This window comes from Leptonotus elevatus, chromosome 5 (genome assembly GCF_054856555.1).
Source record: "Leptonotus elevatus isolate MCC_2025b chromosome 5, RoL_Lele_1.0, whole genome shotgun sequence".
Lineage (NCBI taxonomy): Eukaryota > Metazoa > Chordata > Actinopteri > Syngnathiformes > Syngnathidae > Leptonotus > Leptonotus elevatus.
The window spans coordinates 620,539-638,834 of NC_141243.1; the positions used below are offsets into that span (position 1 = coordinate 620,539).

At 48.1% G+C, this 18,296-nt stretch overlaps 1 protein-coding gene across 2 annotated transcripts in view; it reads left to right on the forward strand.

The window, feature by feature from the left end:
- The first annotated feature begins 4,770 nt into the window (after positions 1-4,770).
- The window catches only part of nos1 (nitric oxide synthase 1 (neuronal)), a 46,766-nt gene continuing 33,240 nt past the window's right edge, over positions 4,771-18,296 (forward strand). The window contains exons 1-3 of one of the 2 annotated variants that reach the window (XM_086075665.1): positions 4,771-4,943; positions 9,018-9,807; positions 15,930-16,032. In XM_086075665.1, coding sequence (XP_085931791.1) covers positions 9,128-9,807; positions 15,930-16,032 — 783 coding nt within the window. In that variant the 5' untranslated portion in view covers positions 4,771-4,943; positions 9,018-9,127. Of the gene's footprint in view, positions 4,944-9,017; positions 9,808-13,285; positions 13,405-15,929; positions 16,033-18,296 lie in introns of those variants that run through there. The other variant, XM_086075666.1, reaches the window with a different exon arrangement.

Sequence of the window (18,296 nt, forward strand, 5' to 3'; positions counted from 1 at the left end):
GGTTAGGTGTGGGGGGGGGGTTCGAGGGGCACAAAGGTTTTTCACATTTGTGTTTCAATATTGAACATTTTGAACCATGTGAATGTGTTAAGTTGAATTGGGAACGAATGTTGAAATTGGGGGAAATGTGACAAACCATCGGCCCGAAAAGCACGAGTTTGCGTCGAGGACGAACAAATGCGAAGACGTCAGCCGCGTTTATCCGTAAAAAGCGCGCCCAATTCAAAGAGCGCTTCCAGCTCTGAACGTCTCATTTCTCTCGAGTGGCCATTTTGTGTCAAAGCATCAACAAATCCCGCCTACGCCCGCCGCCCCGTCAATTAGCATGAACTGGTTCCGTCCAATCTGAGCAGGTGCGATACACCTGTGCTAGCAAGCTAACTCCAGTTACAAAGTGAGGCGACATTTGTGGCCCCCCCAAAAAAAACCTTCCAGAAGCAAATAAGCGAGAGTCGAGCGAGTGCGTTTGCGAAAGATGGATTGCGGTCGCCGGATGCTAACTCGCGGTCGTGAAACGCGCTAACGGTGCTAATTGCTAAATGTGGCTGGCACGTTGACGAACGTGAAGCGGGTTTGTCGCCGCGCGTTTCTCGTGTTGTCGTCTTGAGACCGCTCTTTCTTTTGTATTTGCCGGCATGAGGAATTTGGCTCCAAAATGAAGAATGACGCATACTTTTAGTGATCAAATGTAAGAAATTAATCTGGACGTCATGTGCCAAATGGCACAATTTACCCCAAGCCCACCATTTTGGAAAACATGCTGTTTTGAGCTAGCATCATGCTAACCATGTAGACTCATGTGTGGGAACTGTTTTCAAAGTTGCCTTTAATTGTTCAAACACGGCCATCAAAAAACCTTAATCATAGAATTTTTACTTTGGAGGGCAAAAAAACGTTTTTGTAACTTTTTGTCTCCCTTTTTTTTTTATCGGATGCGCAAAATGGAGGTCTCTTCAAAAACATGAGCAACTTCTTCAATGTTTTCAAAATAACGGCTGGAACGACTTGGCACAAATGACCCCCCCCCCCCCGGAAGTATTTTACATTTCACATCTGATTGCAATTTAAGAGAACTCACCTAACTGAACTCATTTGGCTTTTTGAGAAGAACATTCTCGACGTCAACATTTTTGTACAAACGTGTTCGTTGTTGAGCAAGCGGGTCAGTCATCTTTTTTATTATTATTATTTTTTTTAAAGATACCTTCGGCTATATTCCACCTCACATCAACGTCCCGCAAACACCCGCCGGCTGTCGCTCCGATGCTGTGGACGCGCGCCCCGCGGTGGTCGACGCAAATATTTATTGTCCACGATTGTTATCGGAACATTTGCGGACGTCCTCGATTGTTATCGGAACATTTGCGGACGTCCGCGATTGTTATCGTAACATTTGCGGACGTCCACGATTGTTATCGGAACATTTGCGGACGTCCGCTCTGCCTTGCCGTGTCACTTTGCCGGCAGAAAAGCGAGGAGGCCGGCAAGACTGCATTTCCCATCAGTCTTAGACTCGGAAACAGGAAGTAGACGGCAACTCGTGACGAGATGCGGACGAGAACGTAAATGTCACGATCGCGTTCTTTTTTTAAAATTGGATTATCCAATGAATCGCCACGGCAACGCGCGGTTGACGTACGCGGCCCCGAACGATGAGCTGACGCCGATACGGCACCCGTGTGAAGACAAAACATCGGGCGGGCAAAGTCCGCCAGGACTTGGGACCCTAAAAGGACGACCGCGCCGGTGAAACCTGCAACATCTGCTCGCCACTTGTTTGCACTTAAGAATCTTTCAGCAAAAAAGCGTCCGCCGCCGCCGCCGCCGCCGCCGTCTTCCTGGCGCAGACGCTTGCTTTTGTTGTTGTCGTCGGCTGCTGGCGGAGTCGCCCCATTGGACGTCGCCATGGAGACTGAAATGAATGCCAAAGCGGCCTAATGGAGGAATAAAGGGGCTCGCACCTGCGCAGCGCGCACAAGCCACAAAACAGCTCCTTGTCTTCTGGACCACCTTTCAACTTTTGTTGTTTTGTTTTTGCTTTCCTTCCTTCCTACCTTCCTTTCTTCTTTGTTTCCTTTGTTCATTCGTTCCTTGTTACCTTTTTGCTCAATCAGTCCTTCTTTCCTACCTGCCTTCATTTGTTCCTTTCTTCCCTCCATGCCACCTTCCTTTGTTCATTCCTGTTTCTTCTTTCCGTCATGCATTTCTTTCTTTCGTTCTTTCATTTTTTCTTTCTTTCTTCCTTCCTTTGTTGCGTTCCTAATCTTGTCAATCCCTTTGAGAGGCCTTTTTTATGTCTATTTTTAGTTTTCTACAACGAGACAGAAAAAGTCCGAAAGTGTTGTAAGAGAATGTGATGTGCAGTAACACGGAAGAGCCGCCACTGCCGCCTCCGCCGCCGCCGCCGCCGCCGTCTTGGGTGCGCGCGGTGATGGCGGGGGGTGCTAAGCGCGGGGCTTTGCACGGTGATCCGCACGCGCGGCTTGATGAGGGCAGATGGCAGCACTCAAGCAGGAAGTGATTGACATGTAATGACATGCGTGTGCGCGCGCGCGCATGTGCGCACATAAGCACCTTGGTTGAAAGAGAATCTGTCGGATTGCGTTCGTTTGCTTTCCTTGATGACGATCAAAACTTGTCATAAAAGATGATGACGACGATGATGACGATGATGACGATGATGACGATGATGACGATGATGACGATGATGACGATGACGATGATGATGATGATGATGACGATGATGACGATGATGACGATGACGACGACGACGACGATGATGATGATGATGACGATGATGACGATGATGACGATGACGACGACGACGACGATGACGATGATGACGATGATGACGATGATGACGATGATGACGATGATGACGATGATGACGATGATGACGATGACGATGATGATGATGATGATGACGATGATGACGATGATGACGATGACGACGACGACGACGATGACGATGATGACGATGATGACGATGATGACGATGACGACGACGACGACGATGACGACGATGACGACGATGACGACGACGACGAAGACGATGATGATGATGATGACGATGATGATTGAGGGACAAGCAGCTGATGAAAGCGCGTGGTTCGACTTGCCTGTTTGCACCCACGCAGGCGATCACGTCCGCGGGGTTAAAGGTCAACAGAGGCCCGTCTCTTCAGGTTCAAGCAATTAACGGCGGTGGTCGCGCGCTGGAGAAGTGAAGGATTTGTCAATCTTTTGTGGCGTGCGCTGACCTTGCGTCTTTTCCATTTGAGCAGCGGACGAGATCCTGGATTTTGGGGATTCGTCAAGGCCAGCATTTATTTTATTTATTTTGCAACCCGCAACTCTTTCTTATTTTGCCGTAGTTGAAATGACTTTATTCCTTTTACAAATGTCGATCTAAACTTGGAAGATTATGGCGCGATGTCGTCTTTGATGCTACGTGAGCTACGATCGAGCGTCCCCAAAAAAGATGTCGATTTGAAGTTCATCTCCAACCAATTTGTCTCCTTTCACAATTCTCACATTTTGTCACATGCAAATATTCGATTCTCTGGACCGCAGTTAGCCGCAATGCAAAGTGAACAAAAAAGCAAAACAATGTCACATTTCGATGCGAAAGGGGGTCGAGGTTCCGATTTGGAGCGGCTTTAGTTGCCGAGTCCGACCCCTGCTCTCAACCCGGCAACAGCCGGGTAGGCACGAGTCAGGTTTCCGTCCAAATGGTTGGAAATTTTGATGCCAATTTTGTGAAAATGCGCAAAACGGACATGCGACTTTTATGCCCGTTTCGATCCGTTCGCTTTTGCGAGATGACGTTGTGGTGACGGAACTTTGGGACGACGGGCGAAAATGTTGCTTTTGACGGACTGATTGAGAGCTGACGGGAAAACAAACAAAAACATCTTAAGTTGCATTCTTGTTTTTTTTCTTGAATTCATTATAAAAAAGAATCGTGTGTCTTCGTCTCCCCAAACACGTCTTACTTGATCATCCGCCGTTTATTGTGACTGCAAACGTGCGCGTGACGTATTCGCAAAACCTGTTTCCATCGGCAAAATGCGCATTTTCCTTTTTTTCCGATATGCTTCAAAAACCAAGCGTCCAAACTTTGTTGGCAATTTTGGGCCTTTATTTCTAATTTCTGGCTTTTCCGTTCAGTTTCTTTTTGGCAATTCTTGAAATTTTGAATAAAAATAGGCGGATGGAAAGCCAGCCCAGCACAACGCCGCTCTGCGATTGGTCCGAACCGTCGGCTCGGTACAAGATGTCATCTCGGGAGTTTGCCGACTCGCAAATGCCGGCAGAATTCATCTTGTTCTGGTCCAGAGTTGAAAAAGCAACCTTTGGGTCAACAAAACGAATTACCGTTGAAAAAGATGGTTGAGCGGCCTGTGGGGCGCGCGTACGTGGCGGCGCGTACGCGGCGAGGGTGGCGGCCTCCGGAAGACGAGGCAAGCTCCATGTTGAATTCTCTCTCTCTCTACCCCCCCCCCCACGCCCCCCCCCTTCGCCTCTGCAGCGGGAGGATGAGGACGAAGAGTCTCCCGCCGCGAGCTGAGCGATGACGACAGGCGGTGGCGCCGAGCGCCCCCACGTACCCCTCCCCGATCCGCCCCCCCCCCCCTCTCTCTCTCTTCTCTTTCTCTCCCGTCCCTTTAAAAAGGCGCCCGAGCTTCGCCGTCCGCAAGGCGAGCCTCCAGAGAGGCAGAGCGCGAGCAAAATCTCCGCGTAATTCCCACCCCCACCTTCCCCCCCCGCGACACCTTTTTCCCTTTTTGACACCCCCACAGCCGTCCCTCCTCTTGCTTTTTTGTGGGGGGGGTGCGAGGAATGAGCCGCGTGCGCCGCTGAGGAGTTTCACAGCAAGTTTTTTCTTTTTTGGCAATTCTTGAAATTGTTCATTTGAAGGCTTTCGCTCCGATTCTCAGCAGGTGAGTTCATCTTTTGCATCCTCGTCTTCTTTCCCGCCGATGTTGTGGTCGGCACGTTTGCGCCAATTTGGGCTCGCGGTGCTGCTGATGCGCGCGCGGAGGCAACTTGAACATTTTAGACTTCGCACCTCCGCTGCGTGCCCCCCCCCCCCCCCCCCGCCCACCTGCTCAAGTGATGGAGAACTTGTTGCTGAGTAAAATCCTCCACACAAAACACAGCATTGTGCTTTTTTTTTTTTTTTTTTTTTACCTGGCCAAACTAAAGCAAGCAGATTGAACATTGCGTAACAATTGCGGTTCGAATGCAAATGCGCAGCAGGTGAATTTCAAAAAATCGTATATATATTTATATATATATTTTTAAGATCAGTGCAGAGAGAGGTTTTGTTTTTGTGCACGTTTTGTGACAAGTCATCGTTACGGTGATCTGCTTTTTTTGCAATCTTCGCCGTCAAATTGTCAACGCTGCTTATGAAAACGGGAACGTTGCGGACTCAAAACGCGCCGTCGATAGTGAGAGAAACGTCAAGTCAATGAAGTCATCGATGTTTGCCAAAGCAAGAAATTGGAGTTCACCAAAGTCTAAAATGTCAGCCATGTTTAAACCCATGTTACTTTTTACACAAGGACTAAATTGTGCTCAATATTTTTTTTTTAAAAAGAAGACAAAAGTCTGAAATCATCGGTTTTCAAAAAACGGCAGCAGTCCGTCGTTGACTGCCGGCAAATTTCCCACAAATGTTTACGTTGGCTTGTTTGAAGATGAAATTGTCGTCAATGTTCTTGAAAATGTTTCCGGTGGCGAAGACGAAACGGTGGTTTCGTTTTTACGAAAGCGCGCGATGAGTTCAATGGCATCAAAATCATCGTTTCAACAAACGCTTACGATTGCAAGAGTTGAGGAAAACACAAACAAGGCTGCGCGTTTGTTGAATGAAGCCTTTTCGGGAAACGCCGGCGTTGGCTCCGTTTTTAGGGAAACGTCGACTTCATTGAAAACGTGATTTTGTTTTTTTTAAGAAAAGTTGAAAATGATCTTGTCACTGTTTCGGTAAACACACACAACGGTTTAGTTGAAGAATAAAAATGGCGGTCAGTTTTTACCGACGTTGAGGTTATTGTTTGCTAAATAGACATCGAGATAAAAAAAAAAAAAACAACAACAACAACAACGCGCATGCGCTACGTTTGTTGAAGACCTGAAATCGGGAGTCCCCCACTTTTTTTTCCTCCCCGGACCGCTTCATAGAAGTCCGTAACGTTCGTAGACCGGCAACGGGGGAGGTTTGATGACGCGGCGGCACGAACACGATAAAAAAGATGCACTTTGGAGCATTTTGCAGATAAAACAATAAAAAGGAAGTCACATTTTGATGTCGCAACATCATCTGAAATGCGCCAACGTAACAAAGCTCGGCACAACAAATCCAAAGTTCACCGGAAATACCGATGTCAAGCTGTTGTCTCACCTCTGGCAATTTTAGCCCTTGCAAAGAAACTTTATTTATAAATATATATAAATAAATATATATGTTTGAAAGAGGACCAAATATGTTGGCCTTTGTGACGTTAAAACCTCAATTAAAATGAACACGAACAAACGAATCAATGAATCAAACTTTGAAACTTACACTTGAAAAAAAAACATCTTTTTTTTCCCGGCCGCCGTTTTGGCGCTATTTTGTTCAAATTCGCAATGAATTGTGGGTAATACACACAACAAGAAAAAGGGGCGGGGCATGGCGACGGCGCGCTTCGGACACCTGGGACGCCGTCCGCACGCGCGCCCGTCAACAGGAACGCACAATTGAGGGGCACGAGGTGCGAGCATTCGGCCTGACATCGTTCGCGTCGTTCGCGTCGTCGCGTCGTCGCGTCGTCGCGTCGTCGCTTGCGTCATCGGAATTGCAACAGAGCGTATCCGGCCACTTTTCAAAATAAAATCTTTTTGGGTCTCGGATAGCAAATCAACCGCAAGTTGTAAATTCTTTCAACTGCAATGATTGGCGAGCACCAGATGTGGACCTTCCGTCAATATCGGCGCGAAGTAAAGTCGGCGGATCCGTCAACGGCGGATGCAATATTTTGCTGACGGATCGAGAGTTGACCGATCTGAAGGCCGAGAAAGCGGAAATGTTTGTGAACGTTTGCCAACTTTTTGTTTGTCAAATGTTGCAAAAGGTTGCAAAGTTGTTCACAGGCAGTTTTCACTCGTCACGAACATCCTTTCTTGTCGCAAAGACCTTTTGAACATGTTCTCACAACTTTTGTGAACATCCTTTGACGAACTCTGACGAGAACCCGAATTTGTTCGCAAGCAGAGCTTAAGAGAACAACGGCGTTCATTTCATGTCACTTTTGATGTCTTTCTTGATTTAAAATGTCACTTCAATTTAAAAGAGAGGCCGCTTTTTTATTTTGTTCAAATGTAAAAAGTATTTCCTGTTTTGTAAGAATTTGAAAACAAAGCTGTCCATTTGCTTTATGTTTAAATGAAAAGAAAAACATTAAACATGTTGAAAATGAGAAAAGTTGTTTTAACAAACAAGCTTTTTCTTGCTAATTTTTTTTTTATTTTACTGCCGAAGAGTATCAGCTCCAAACATCGGTGATCAGCCTCTTTGCCCGCTAATAATCGGTATCAGTATCGGTATCGGTATCAGTATCGGTATCGGTATCGGCCCTGAAAAAAAAAACGGTCTAAAATGACTACAAATGAAATCAATGACCGAAACGACTGTTGTTGTTCACGTGAGTCGGCCGAGCTGCTCTCTTGCACACAAATATGCAAATCTATATTTACTCGCGTGTGCGTGTGTGCGTGCGCGTGCGTGTGCGTGTCTTCTGAAGGCCGCCCCCCCCCTGCAGATATATGCTAATGTTCGCACATGTTTGTACGACGCGGCTTCTGCTCGACCACGCGCTCGTTCGCGCCGCAATGTGTGTGCGCGCCTTCCATCTGAGTGCGCGTGAATCGGCGTTGCCGCTTTCCCGCCGTCATCTGCTCGTTACCAAGGAAGCGAGCGTGAGTCAAAGCCGCGGGAGGCGCCGATCGCCGGCCGCGGCGGCCGCGCCGGCTCCCGTCCGCATTCGCAATCAGCTGACTTTTGCGGCCATCGCGCGCCTCGGCGGGGGAGCCCAGCCGGCAGCACCGGCGTGGGATTAAAGGCCGGGACTTTTTGTGGGCGCCTCGGGCCAACGCCGCTCGTTTGGTAACGCGCCCTTTGAAGACTCTGACTCATCGGCCTTTTCGGAATCGCAAACGTTTGCTTCGTTGAAGGTGAAATCGACGAGAACCAAAATGAGCACTTTTAGTCGGTCGAAGGCTAATAAGGCTCAATCCCAATACAATTTTTTTGTGCAATTCATGAAAACTTGAATACAAATCGGTGGGTTGAAACCCACCTTGTGGTAGCGCATTTTGTGCACTCGGTTTGGAAAAAGTGTTGCTTTTGAATATTTGGATGGTATCGGTGCAAGTGAATGCTTTCAGTAATCGATTAATCAGCCCCCCCAAAAAAAGATCAATCGAATTAAAAATGTACATTTCCATCTTCAAACTGGACATGATTTCAAATCAACATTGCTCAAATGAATTATGATTCGGTTCCTTGCTTGTTGGCCCTGGTTGCTCTCTTATACTCTGCTGCCACCCGCTGGTCGTTTTAGTAATAACAAGCATTATTACTAGGCAAGGGGCAAGTTTACTCGTTTGTCCACGTGAGGACGTGCGGGGTCGAGTTTGCAAACGTTTCTCACGCGCGTCTTAGCGGGCGGGCTCCATCCATTCCGCTGGGTTCGATGTTCTCGTAGTCATCGCAAGGTACGAGATTCGGCGGAACCTCATCGAATCTCGCCAAAGCCGCGCGGACGTGAGCCGAGCAACGCGTTCTTCTTCACGTTGTAAGTGACTTTCAAGTTTGATGATTTGGTGGGCAACATCCGGAACGTCCAAACGGGTTTTAGGATCCGACTGAAGCTTAATAGACGTGAGAAAAAAAAAAAAAGAACTTGCTGCTAAGCCCATTAGCTTTGAAATGAAATGAGTCTCTTTCCTCCTTTTTTGCTTTTCAGAAACGGCTTGGGGACACGCGCGCTAAGCCTCCCGCGCACGCACACGCACGCACGCACGCACGCACGCTCGCTCGCTCGCACGCACGCACGCTCGCACGCACGCGGACGCCATGCAGGAGCGCGAGGCCAGCGTGTGCCAGCTGCAGCCCAACATCATCTCGGTGCGCCTCTTCAAGAGGAAAGTGGGCGGGCTGGGCTTCCTGGTCAAGCAGAGGGTCTCCAAGCCGCCCGTCATCGTGTCGGACCTGATCCGGGGCGGGGCGGCCGAGGAGTGCGGCCTGGTCCAGGTGGGCGACATCGTGCTGGCCGTCAACAACAAGCCGCTGGTGGAGCTGAGCTACGAACGCGCCCTGGAGACGCTGAAGAACGTGTCGCCCGAGAGCCACGCCGTGCTGATCCTGCGCGGGCCCGAGGGCTTCACCACCCACCTGGAGACCACCCTGTCGGGGGACGGCCGCCCCCGCACCGTGCGGGTCACCCGGCCCGCCGCCTTCCCGCCCTCCAAGTCCTACGAGAACTGCTCGCCTCAGCTGAGGGCCATCGAGAACCTCTCGTCGCCGTCCATCGCGCTGCTGGCCGGCCAGGAGCCGCTGCTGCTGAGGGAGGGGGGCCGCGGCGGGGGCGTGGGCGGGGGGGGCGGGGGGCTCTTCTGCAACGGCCTGGAGGAGAACAACGAGCTGCTGAAGGAGATCGAACCCGTGCTACGCCTCATTCGCAACGCCAAGAAGGAGATCAACGGCGAGGGTCAGCGGAACGTGGCACGGAGGGACGCCGCCGTCCAAGTGGCCGGGTAAGTCTCGCCTCCTCAGACCGCCGCCGTTGCTCGAGGTCAGTCGCATGTCGCCTGCTGGGAAACTCAAAGGAATCAGTAATGTCGCTAATTACTTGTAAACGCGTTTTTTTTTTAAGCGTGTGACGTTCCCCTGACGAAATGGTAGTCATTACAAAAACGGCGAGCGGCAGAGTATAAGAGATCAACCATGCAGGTAAATGTTGCAAAAAGGCTCTTTTCCTCAGCGATTTGTGAAAAACGATGAAACTTGGCTATATTCAAATGCTAATTGCTGCAAAACGGAAACAGATAGAAAGATGCTTCTTTTTTTTTCTGATGAACGAAGAGACTCTAATCTTTTGGTGGGTTCCGTGTTTTGAAACACAACATTGTGTGGGCCTTACGAAATCAGTCCAAATCCAGTAAAACAGCCGGGAGTGAAGGGGATTGCTTCAGTGAAAATGGCTGCCAGTCAATGAGTTAATAGAGCTCGTCTGAACTTTTGGGATTTTTTGTCATTTGAAGGACAAACAATCGGAAATAAACAAGTTCAAACGAAATGTCAACAAATAAAATGCTCACATTTTTTAGAGACGACAGTTGAGTTGGGTTGGGTTGGCCTTGGGCGTATTCAGGGCCCCGATGATGATGATGATGATGATGATGATGATGATGATGATGATGCATGTGATCGTCAACCGCCGTTGGGGAGGCGACCACGAGCAATTAGCGGCAAACAGCGAGACAAGCGGCGCCAAATGCCGACGAACCACAATCACGTCACCTTTTGTCCATTTAATGATGATGACGATGACGATGACGATGACGATGACGATGACGATGACGATGACGATGACGATGACGATGACGATGACGATGACGATGACGATGACGATGACGATGACGATGGCTATGACTATGACGGTGACGGTGACGGTGACGGTGACGGTGACGGTGACTGTGACTGTGGCGGTGGCGGTGGCGATGGCGATTCCAGCGCCGCAGCATTTCCGAGTCTGTCTTCCTGCTTATCGGACGGCGTCCATTGCGCTCATTCGAGCGAGCCATTGAAATCCAATTGAGGCCAGTCGTCCGTCCCCCCCCCGATCAATATCTCCTTCTTGATCCGTCCACGCACGTCGGCTTCTCATCCGGAAATTCCCTTTGGAGGATTTTTGGCCTTCCTCGCAGAAGGCGACCCTCCGGGTCTTCTTAGCTCGCTTGCCTCCCGCGCGCACTTTGAAACGCATTTCAAGCCTGGGATTGATCTGGAAAACATTCGCCGATTGCGCTAATGGCGGCCGTTCGTTCAATCGCGCCTCGTTGAAGGCTCGCCGGGTTCGAGTGCTTTCCTAAACGGGAGCTGACACTCCTGCTGCTTCCAATGAAGAAAGTCGACAGACTTTTCTTTCTACTATTTTCTTCCTCTCAAAGATGGCGGCAGGCTGCTTTCTGCCTTTTTCGCTATTGTTGCTCGAACCAAATCAGGACAACTTTAATTGAAAAGACCAAATAAAGCACGCAGCAAAAATGCTTTAAAGAAAAGGAAAACGCTTTTTTTTGTAGTTGAACAAAGTCGAAGGCGGCGCCGTCCGCAAACCGCTGATGGTTGGTCAAACCAAATGTTATAAACTCGCTGCTGGCTGACACGACGGAGCGAAAAAGTGCTTTGGCGCTCACAGTCAGGTCAACCAATCAGATGGCTTGCTGCCCGCTAGCCACGGTTGGCAGGTGGCCAACGTCAAAGCCCGTCCATTGTGATCATCTGGAAAACCTTCGGGAAAAATAAACTTCGATGCCGTTCATTTTCATGAATTAAAAAAAGCAACTAGAAAAATGTCCGCGGAAATTTTGAATGGGCCTGCTGACTCTTTTCAATGAGCTGAACAGTTTAAAATTCAAACCATTGAAATCGCTCAAGAAATGTTGAAGTTAACCGTAATCAAGATCAGATAAAAGTATCTTGCTGCCCCTTCAAGAACGCACACACATTTATTTGATCAACTTGAGTAACTTGTTGGGTGACGTCACGCACCAACATTCCATAGATTTTGTATCGGATAAGCACACCTCAAACAAAAGCCTCTCGCGACTTAACGGTTGAAGATGCAGATTCCAGAAATGGCTCGTTAGAAGGGCAAGGGTCAGTTTTTTAAATCGGATGAAAAATGACCAAATGAGAGCAGGTTGAAAACTTATGATTGATCGAAAATGAAGAGGGAAAGAACGGCGAAATTAACATTGAAAAGAGATCGAAATAGTGCGACTTCTCCTCGCTTAAAGTGAAAATAAAGGTACTAAATGACACCTTAGCCAAATGAACACTTTTGGCTACAAAATGTGCGACTTTGATGTCTCGTGAGCAAAGATTGTGGCCGTGGTGACGAGTTGAAGTGAAACTTTCGGAAATAGATTTTTTGGTTCCCGTCACTCAAGCCGATGCAAAAAAGGCGACTTTCACCCCTTCGCTCACTGTCTTTGAACCCGCACAGGGGGGAGAGCTTTCATTCCTTAATTTGTTTTTTGACACTGAGCTAAAGATGACAAAAATTCCAACAAAATGAGCTAATTTTTATATCAATCGGTTAACGTCTGCGCGCGCAGCGTGTCTTGGAAAAAAGCTGCTTGATTTGATGTGATCTCTTTCGGTTTCCCATTCATTCCTATGGGACTTTTTTGGGGGAGTTTTTTGGGAATAGCGTCGCCATGGTAACTGGGAATTCTTAGATGACGCCATTGCCATCGTCATCGTCATCGTCATCGTCATCATCATTAAATGGACAAAAGGTGACGTGATTGTGGTTCGTCGGCATTTGGCGCCGCTTGTCTCGCTGTTTGCCGCTAATTGCTCGTGGTCGCCTCACCAACGGCGGTTGACGATCACATTCATCATCATCATCATCATCATCATCATCATCATCATCGGGGCCCTGAATACGCTTAAGGCCAACCCAACCCAACTCAACTGTCGTCTCTAAAAAATGTGAGCATTTTATTTGTTGACATTTCGTTTGAACTTGTTTATTTCCGATTGTTTGTCCTTCAAATGACAAAAAATCGAGTCAGATCGAGCCGCATCGTTTGATACCTCATTTGTGCCGGTGCGATCTACGGTTCGGGCCGCATTCTTGCGGAAAAATCCGTGGAAGACACAGCAATTAATAATTGAAATTTCCATTACGCGCCCCGAACGAGCATCGCAAGCACGCCGCTGGCCGAGAATGCGGCGCGGCGCGATTAATGATGAACGGCGCGACTGCAAACGTCCCGACGAGGCGTCCAGCGACATTCTTGCTTGTCACGTGACATTCTTGCTTGTCACGTGACAACTGTTACTTTTGCTGCTTTGAAGAGCGCAGCGAGGAAAAGAACGAGCTGTGAAGAACCAGTTTGGTCATTATAGGTCTCGCCACACCCGAGATTTCCCGCAGCTCGCTCGCCGGTCCACGGTCCAAGGCTGCAAGCCACGCCCCATTGGCGTCCGCGTACTATTTAAGATGCGCGCGTTGACAACGGTGCGAGCTTCTCATCTTTCTCGCCGCAGCTGTCTCAGCTCTGCCCGCAAATTGTTGTCGCTTTGCCCAGCTTGCGCTCGGAGTTCATCAGTTTGGCACGGTAAGCGATGAAGCGCGTGATTTGCCGCGTTGTTTTGTTGCGGCGTTGGCGCCGGTTGAAGGAGAATTTCCAGTCGTTGAGTCGCGTCGAGATTTGCCGTCTTGGAAGGCTTGATGCAAAAGCGGCGCCGAGGATCGAGATGCGTTGTCTTCAAATGCTCCTCCTCGTGCTCTGTTCAGCAATGCACAAGAAGGAGTCATGCCGTTGTGACAGGACAGATGAACCCGGGGGGGGGGGGGGCTCGTCTGTCCCGTCACACCGTATGACCTTTAACCAACCAAGGCCAACTGTGGCAACTGCGTTTGTTTCTTCCAGAGCACATTTCAAGTACGCCGTCCCAAATTTGAACTGCGACGACACGTCCGATTGCCGCTGAGCCGATTCTCACGCTTAACGTGGCTTTCCCAAATGATCGGTGACGGATATTTGCCGGTTCTGCAACGCAGTCGCTTCGTGAGCCGACGTGAGTTTTTTTGCGCAATCTGCTCCTTGAAATCCTTTCCGGCGCTGTTTTGGAGCTTGCGACCCTTCGAACCGCGAGCGCCTTCTCGGAACTCGTCCCTCCGAGCGTCGTCGCGTGCGTTTGTTTACAAGTCTTGCCGGGATACGACAGAAGCAACTCTTGGTGGGATGGGCCAAATGCGAATCCAAAAAAATGACCCGCACGTCGACAAGGGCGGTTGCCAAGATGGAAAAACAAATATGTGATTCATAAATAATTATGAGTTGTGTTTAAGTTGTCTGACGAGGCTGACAAGGAAGTTGCCAGATGGAGAACGGATCGTCATACCTCTGCAGGGCGGAGTAGTTTTTTCTTGAGACGTTAATCAAGATTTGCCTCCAGCGCTCCGCGTTTGGCAATTTGTGAAAAGCCCGAACCCGCCGACGGCTGCAGGCAATTAGTACACCGCGACGTTGCTGAAGCACGTCGCGTGTATGGAGACAAAACTAACATCCTCCGCCTGCTGGCGAACGAAGGCGTGGCAGCGCGGGAAAGCGCAACGACCAACGTGAGAGCGGCCTCGAATGGTCGCATTTTCAATTCCGCGGTTGACGCGCGCGGCCGCTTTTTAGGGACACGTCGTCTATTATTCAAAATGATCCGGCAGCCGACTGTCATCGCGACTCAGCCGAATCCTCAACTTTTGCAAGTCGGCTCGACAAGGTCAGAACCCGTTTCGCGCGGCTGTCATGCGAAGACCCCCAAAACGTCTCATCGAGTCAATCGAGGCATCGACCTGAAAATGCAACGCGTTGAAGCGTTGCTCAAATTCAGACCCTGAAAGCTGTGAAATGTGTCGTCGGCGCTGGAAATTGGACCGGGACCGATCCCTTGCAATTGCACGCTGGGTACGATTCAGACCCGACTCTTCTTTTCTATTGGGAGAAGACGCATACAAAAGAATCCTTGCCTGAAAAGGAGCAAAAAAAAGGCTGCCAGTCGCAAGTGGTCAAAATTGGATCGGGACGAGAACTAAGTCTCAAATCCAGTCCTTGAATTTGGGAGGTTTCGGGTTCAAAGCGTCAGATCACCAACCAGCGCTGCAGAACCCTGATAGCGATCCTGATCATTTGATTCAGGTGTGTTGGAGGAGGGAAAGGTTGAAACCTGCAGGCCCTCGAGGACTCGGAAGATGAAATGTGCTCAAAAAGTCAAGAAGATCTTTCGATGAAACGGTTTCAAGACCGTCAAAGAGTTTGTTCAAAAATTGCAAAATCAATTCAAAACAGTTCACAAATCTCGGTGAATTGTACAAGTGAGAATGCAATTTGTTTTATTTTCCTAGAGGGCGCTCCTGAGCCATTTATTCAAAATTGCACAAGAAATCTCGACGGCACCAAAAGACTGTTTTTGTGACAAATGCCTCCAAATTTTCTTGGCTCGCGCTGATTTGTGCAAGCGCAAGAATGCCACATTTGAAGCCCCGCCCCCGTCACGTCGTATTTTGAAAACCACCATTTTTTTTTCTACGATGTTGTCCCGAGAATTGCGATGCCACGGCCCAAGTTTCACGTCAATCGGGCTCCCCGTCTCGGACAAAGGGGCAAAACGTACGACCCCGGCCGGCAAACCAGCACAAATGGGCCAAAATTCGGACCTTTGAGCGCTCACTTGACGTTCGTTTTAGGGAACGCGTCGTCCAATGTTTTTTCTTCATTTTGGGGTCTCCCAATTTCCGTAGCTGTCGGTCCGACGTTTGACCTCAACAGGGGGCGCTACAAGCCTCTTTTTTTTTTGGTACTCATAAATGGCAACTTTAAAATAGCCATTTTTTTGCCAGGTGTGTGCAAAGTTTGCCGACTTTTCGTTCATGTTTAATTCCTCAAAAAGACGATTCTTTGAGGAAAAGAATATCGAATAACAATTCATCCAAAAAAAAAAAAAAAACATAGCGAGGGCAGTCGCTGGTCAGGCCTTCACAAAATCATCATTCAAAAAAGGTTCAAAGGTCAAACGAAGTTGACCTGCAAGGGTTATCCAGCCCTGACCTCTGACCCAGCCCATCCATGTTCCCGTGTTGCAGGGACCTCGGCGTGGGAAACGGAACTTCGGGCCCGCTTTCGTCGGAAAGAAGCAGGAGGCGGGACAACATGCAGGTGGCGCTGCACAACATCGAGGCTGAGCAGGTAAAAAGCAAAAAGACACCTGCTCGTGCTGGCCGAGCACGTTTGTCAACGGGGAGGCTCGGAAGAGGATCTCGGACAGGTTTGAATCCTCATTTGTGCTTTTAGGAAGCGAGAGGGCTATTTTTGTGTCCTCTGAAAAAAGGCAAAATAAAACATTGGCTCTCCATCCAATCATTTTATCACCTCGACCCCCCCCCCTCCCCCCTCCCCCCTCCCCCTCCTCCTCCCCCGCACCCTAGATTCAGATCCTTCCGGGCAACAAGCCGTTGCCACGGCGGCAACGTTAAATCCGGATTACGCGATGGTGTCCTAATCTGCACGTGCTCCGTGTTGATCCTCGAAATACTCCCACGGGGCAAAATGGAGGTGCCCCCTTTTGAGGCTGTTGGCATCCCTCGAATTAGAGGGGGGGGGGGGGGGGGGGGGTCGCGTGAGAAGTCATACAGGAAATGTTATTCTTGGCGTGAGTGACTAAATTGTAGCAAAATTTGAAATCGAATCACTTGAGTTTGAGTATATTGCTTTGAAAATAAAGTACTCAACTAAGTATTTTGCTGAAAATATTTTGATTTATAATTGCCAATAAAAGAGTTATTTTACTTTTACAATCTTTAACCAGGTTTAAAAAAAATAATGATAATAATCTTGACCCTTACAATTTATTTTTTAAGGTTGATAGGAAAAAATTCATCATAATTTTAATTAGAATTTTTTTTTAATGCATTCATTCCTGAAAATACATTTTAATTGCAAATGATTGTCCTTTATTTATTATTTTGTTTGCTTTTAGAACATATTTGTAAAATGTATTTGATAGTGAAACAATTATTTTTCATTAATTATTCTCATTCATTGAGTAATTAAAAAATCAACAAAAGAACAAAAATGGCATTAACATTCATATTTGACTTATTTTAGAATGTAGGCTACATATGACATTTTTAAGATAATTATATGTTTTCAGTTGAGTTAATTTAACAAATAAAATGTAAACATTGCTATCAGTGATTGCGATTCAAAATGACATTTGATGTCATTCAATCTGAAAGTGATTCATTTGAAAATCATTTAAATCAATAATAAACACATAAAAAAAGGTTTGAAAATGTTTGTTTTTTCAAAATAACATTTAAACTTGGGAGTCAGAATCCAGTGCCATCGCGTGGAAAAAAATATGCGCGTGCGTGAGCGTGTGCGAGTTCACATACGCGACAGGAAGTTGCATCACACATGAGCGTTTAATTTGATCAAGCCTGCCGCGGTGGCAAATGTGTTCATCCAAGGCTTGCATCCTCGCACTCTACTGCCGGATTAGCCACGCATGCCCCCCCCCACTCCCCCCCCCCCCCCCCTCCAGCCGCCCTCCTGCATAATGTAGCATTTGCAGAAGGTTCCGTGGCTTGGGATGCAGACGCAGACAGATTGCTCGCTGACGTCCATTAAAAGTGCACGCCGAGCCTTTGCTCGCCGTGGCGGCCGTGCGCGCGCGCGCGCGCGCGTGTGGGACCCGTCCCACCCAATCTTTTACGCTTTACTTTCCCGGGCTGCCACGCGCGCTCGTCCTCATTTGCATTTATTTTTATTTTATTTTGGTAGAAGCCGTCCCCGGAAGTTTCACTTGTTGACGCATGAAGAACAGCGCGCATAAATAAAACATGTTCACTGTCACGTGTCACTTTGTCATTTTGATTTGACATTCAAATCAAATGCATTGCTTTTGTGCAAATAGGGAAGCGTCCGTATTTTGTCGTGTGCATTTGTATATGTATTAGTGGCGTCAAAGTTAAAGTGTTAACTCATTGATTAATCTAAATAAAAAAATGATCGCATTAATCAGCCAGATGAACTCAATGTCTTAAAGTAAAGCATTTCATAAATGTTGACATTCAGAATATTTGCTCGTGTCAAACGATTGGGGGCGTTTGTTTTTTTCATTTGAAATGATGATTAGAAAAAGCTGCGGTTCCGCGCGTGTGCAGTGGATGAAAACAATTTCAAGACGCACAACAGGCGCTCTTCAAATTGGGCGGGCAAAAAAATGTCATCGTTTGACAGCTCTAATATGTTTACGGAAAGATTTTCCAAGAAGCGAAGTGTGAGGTTTGCGCGGGCTTGACTTTGCGCGATTGATTCCGCCGATGCTAAACGGCGAGCTTGAGATCAATCGATAGCCATCCGAAAGGTTAGCCGCCATTAGCGGCCGATTGTGTTCATCGCGGGGCTTTCCGATGCAAAGGAGAAGTCGATGTGGCAAAAAGTCTCCC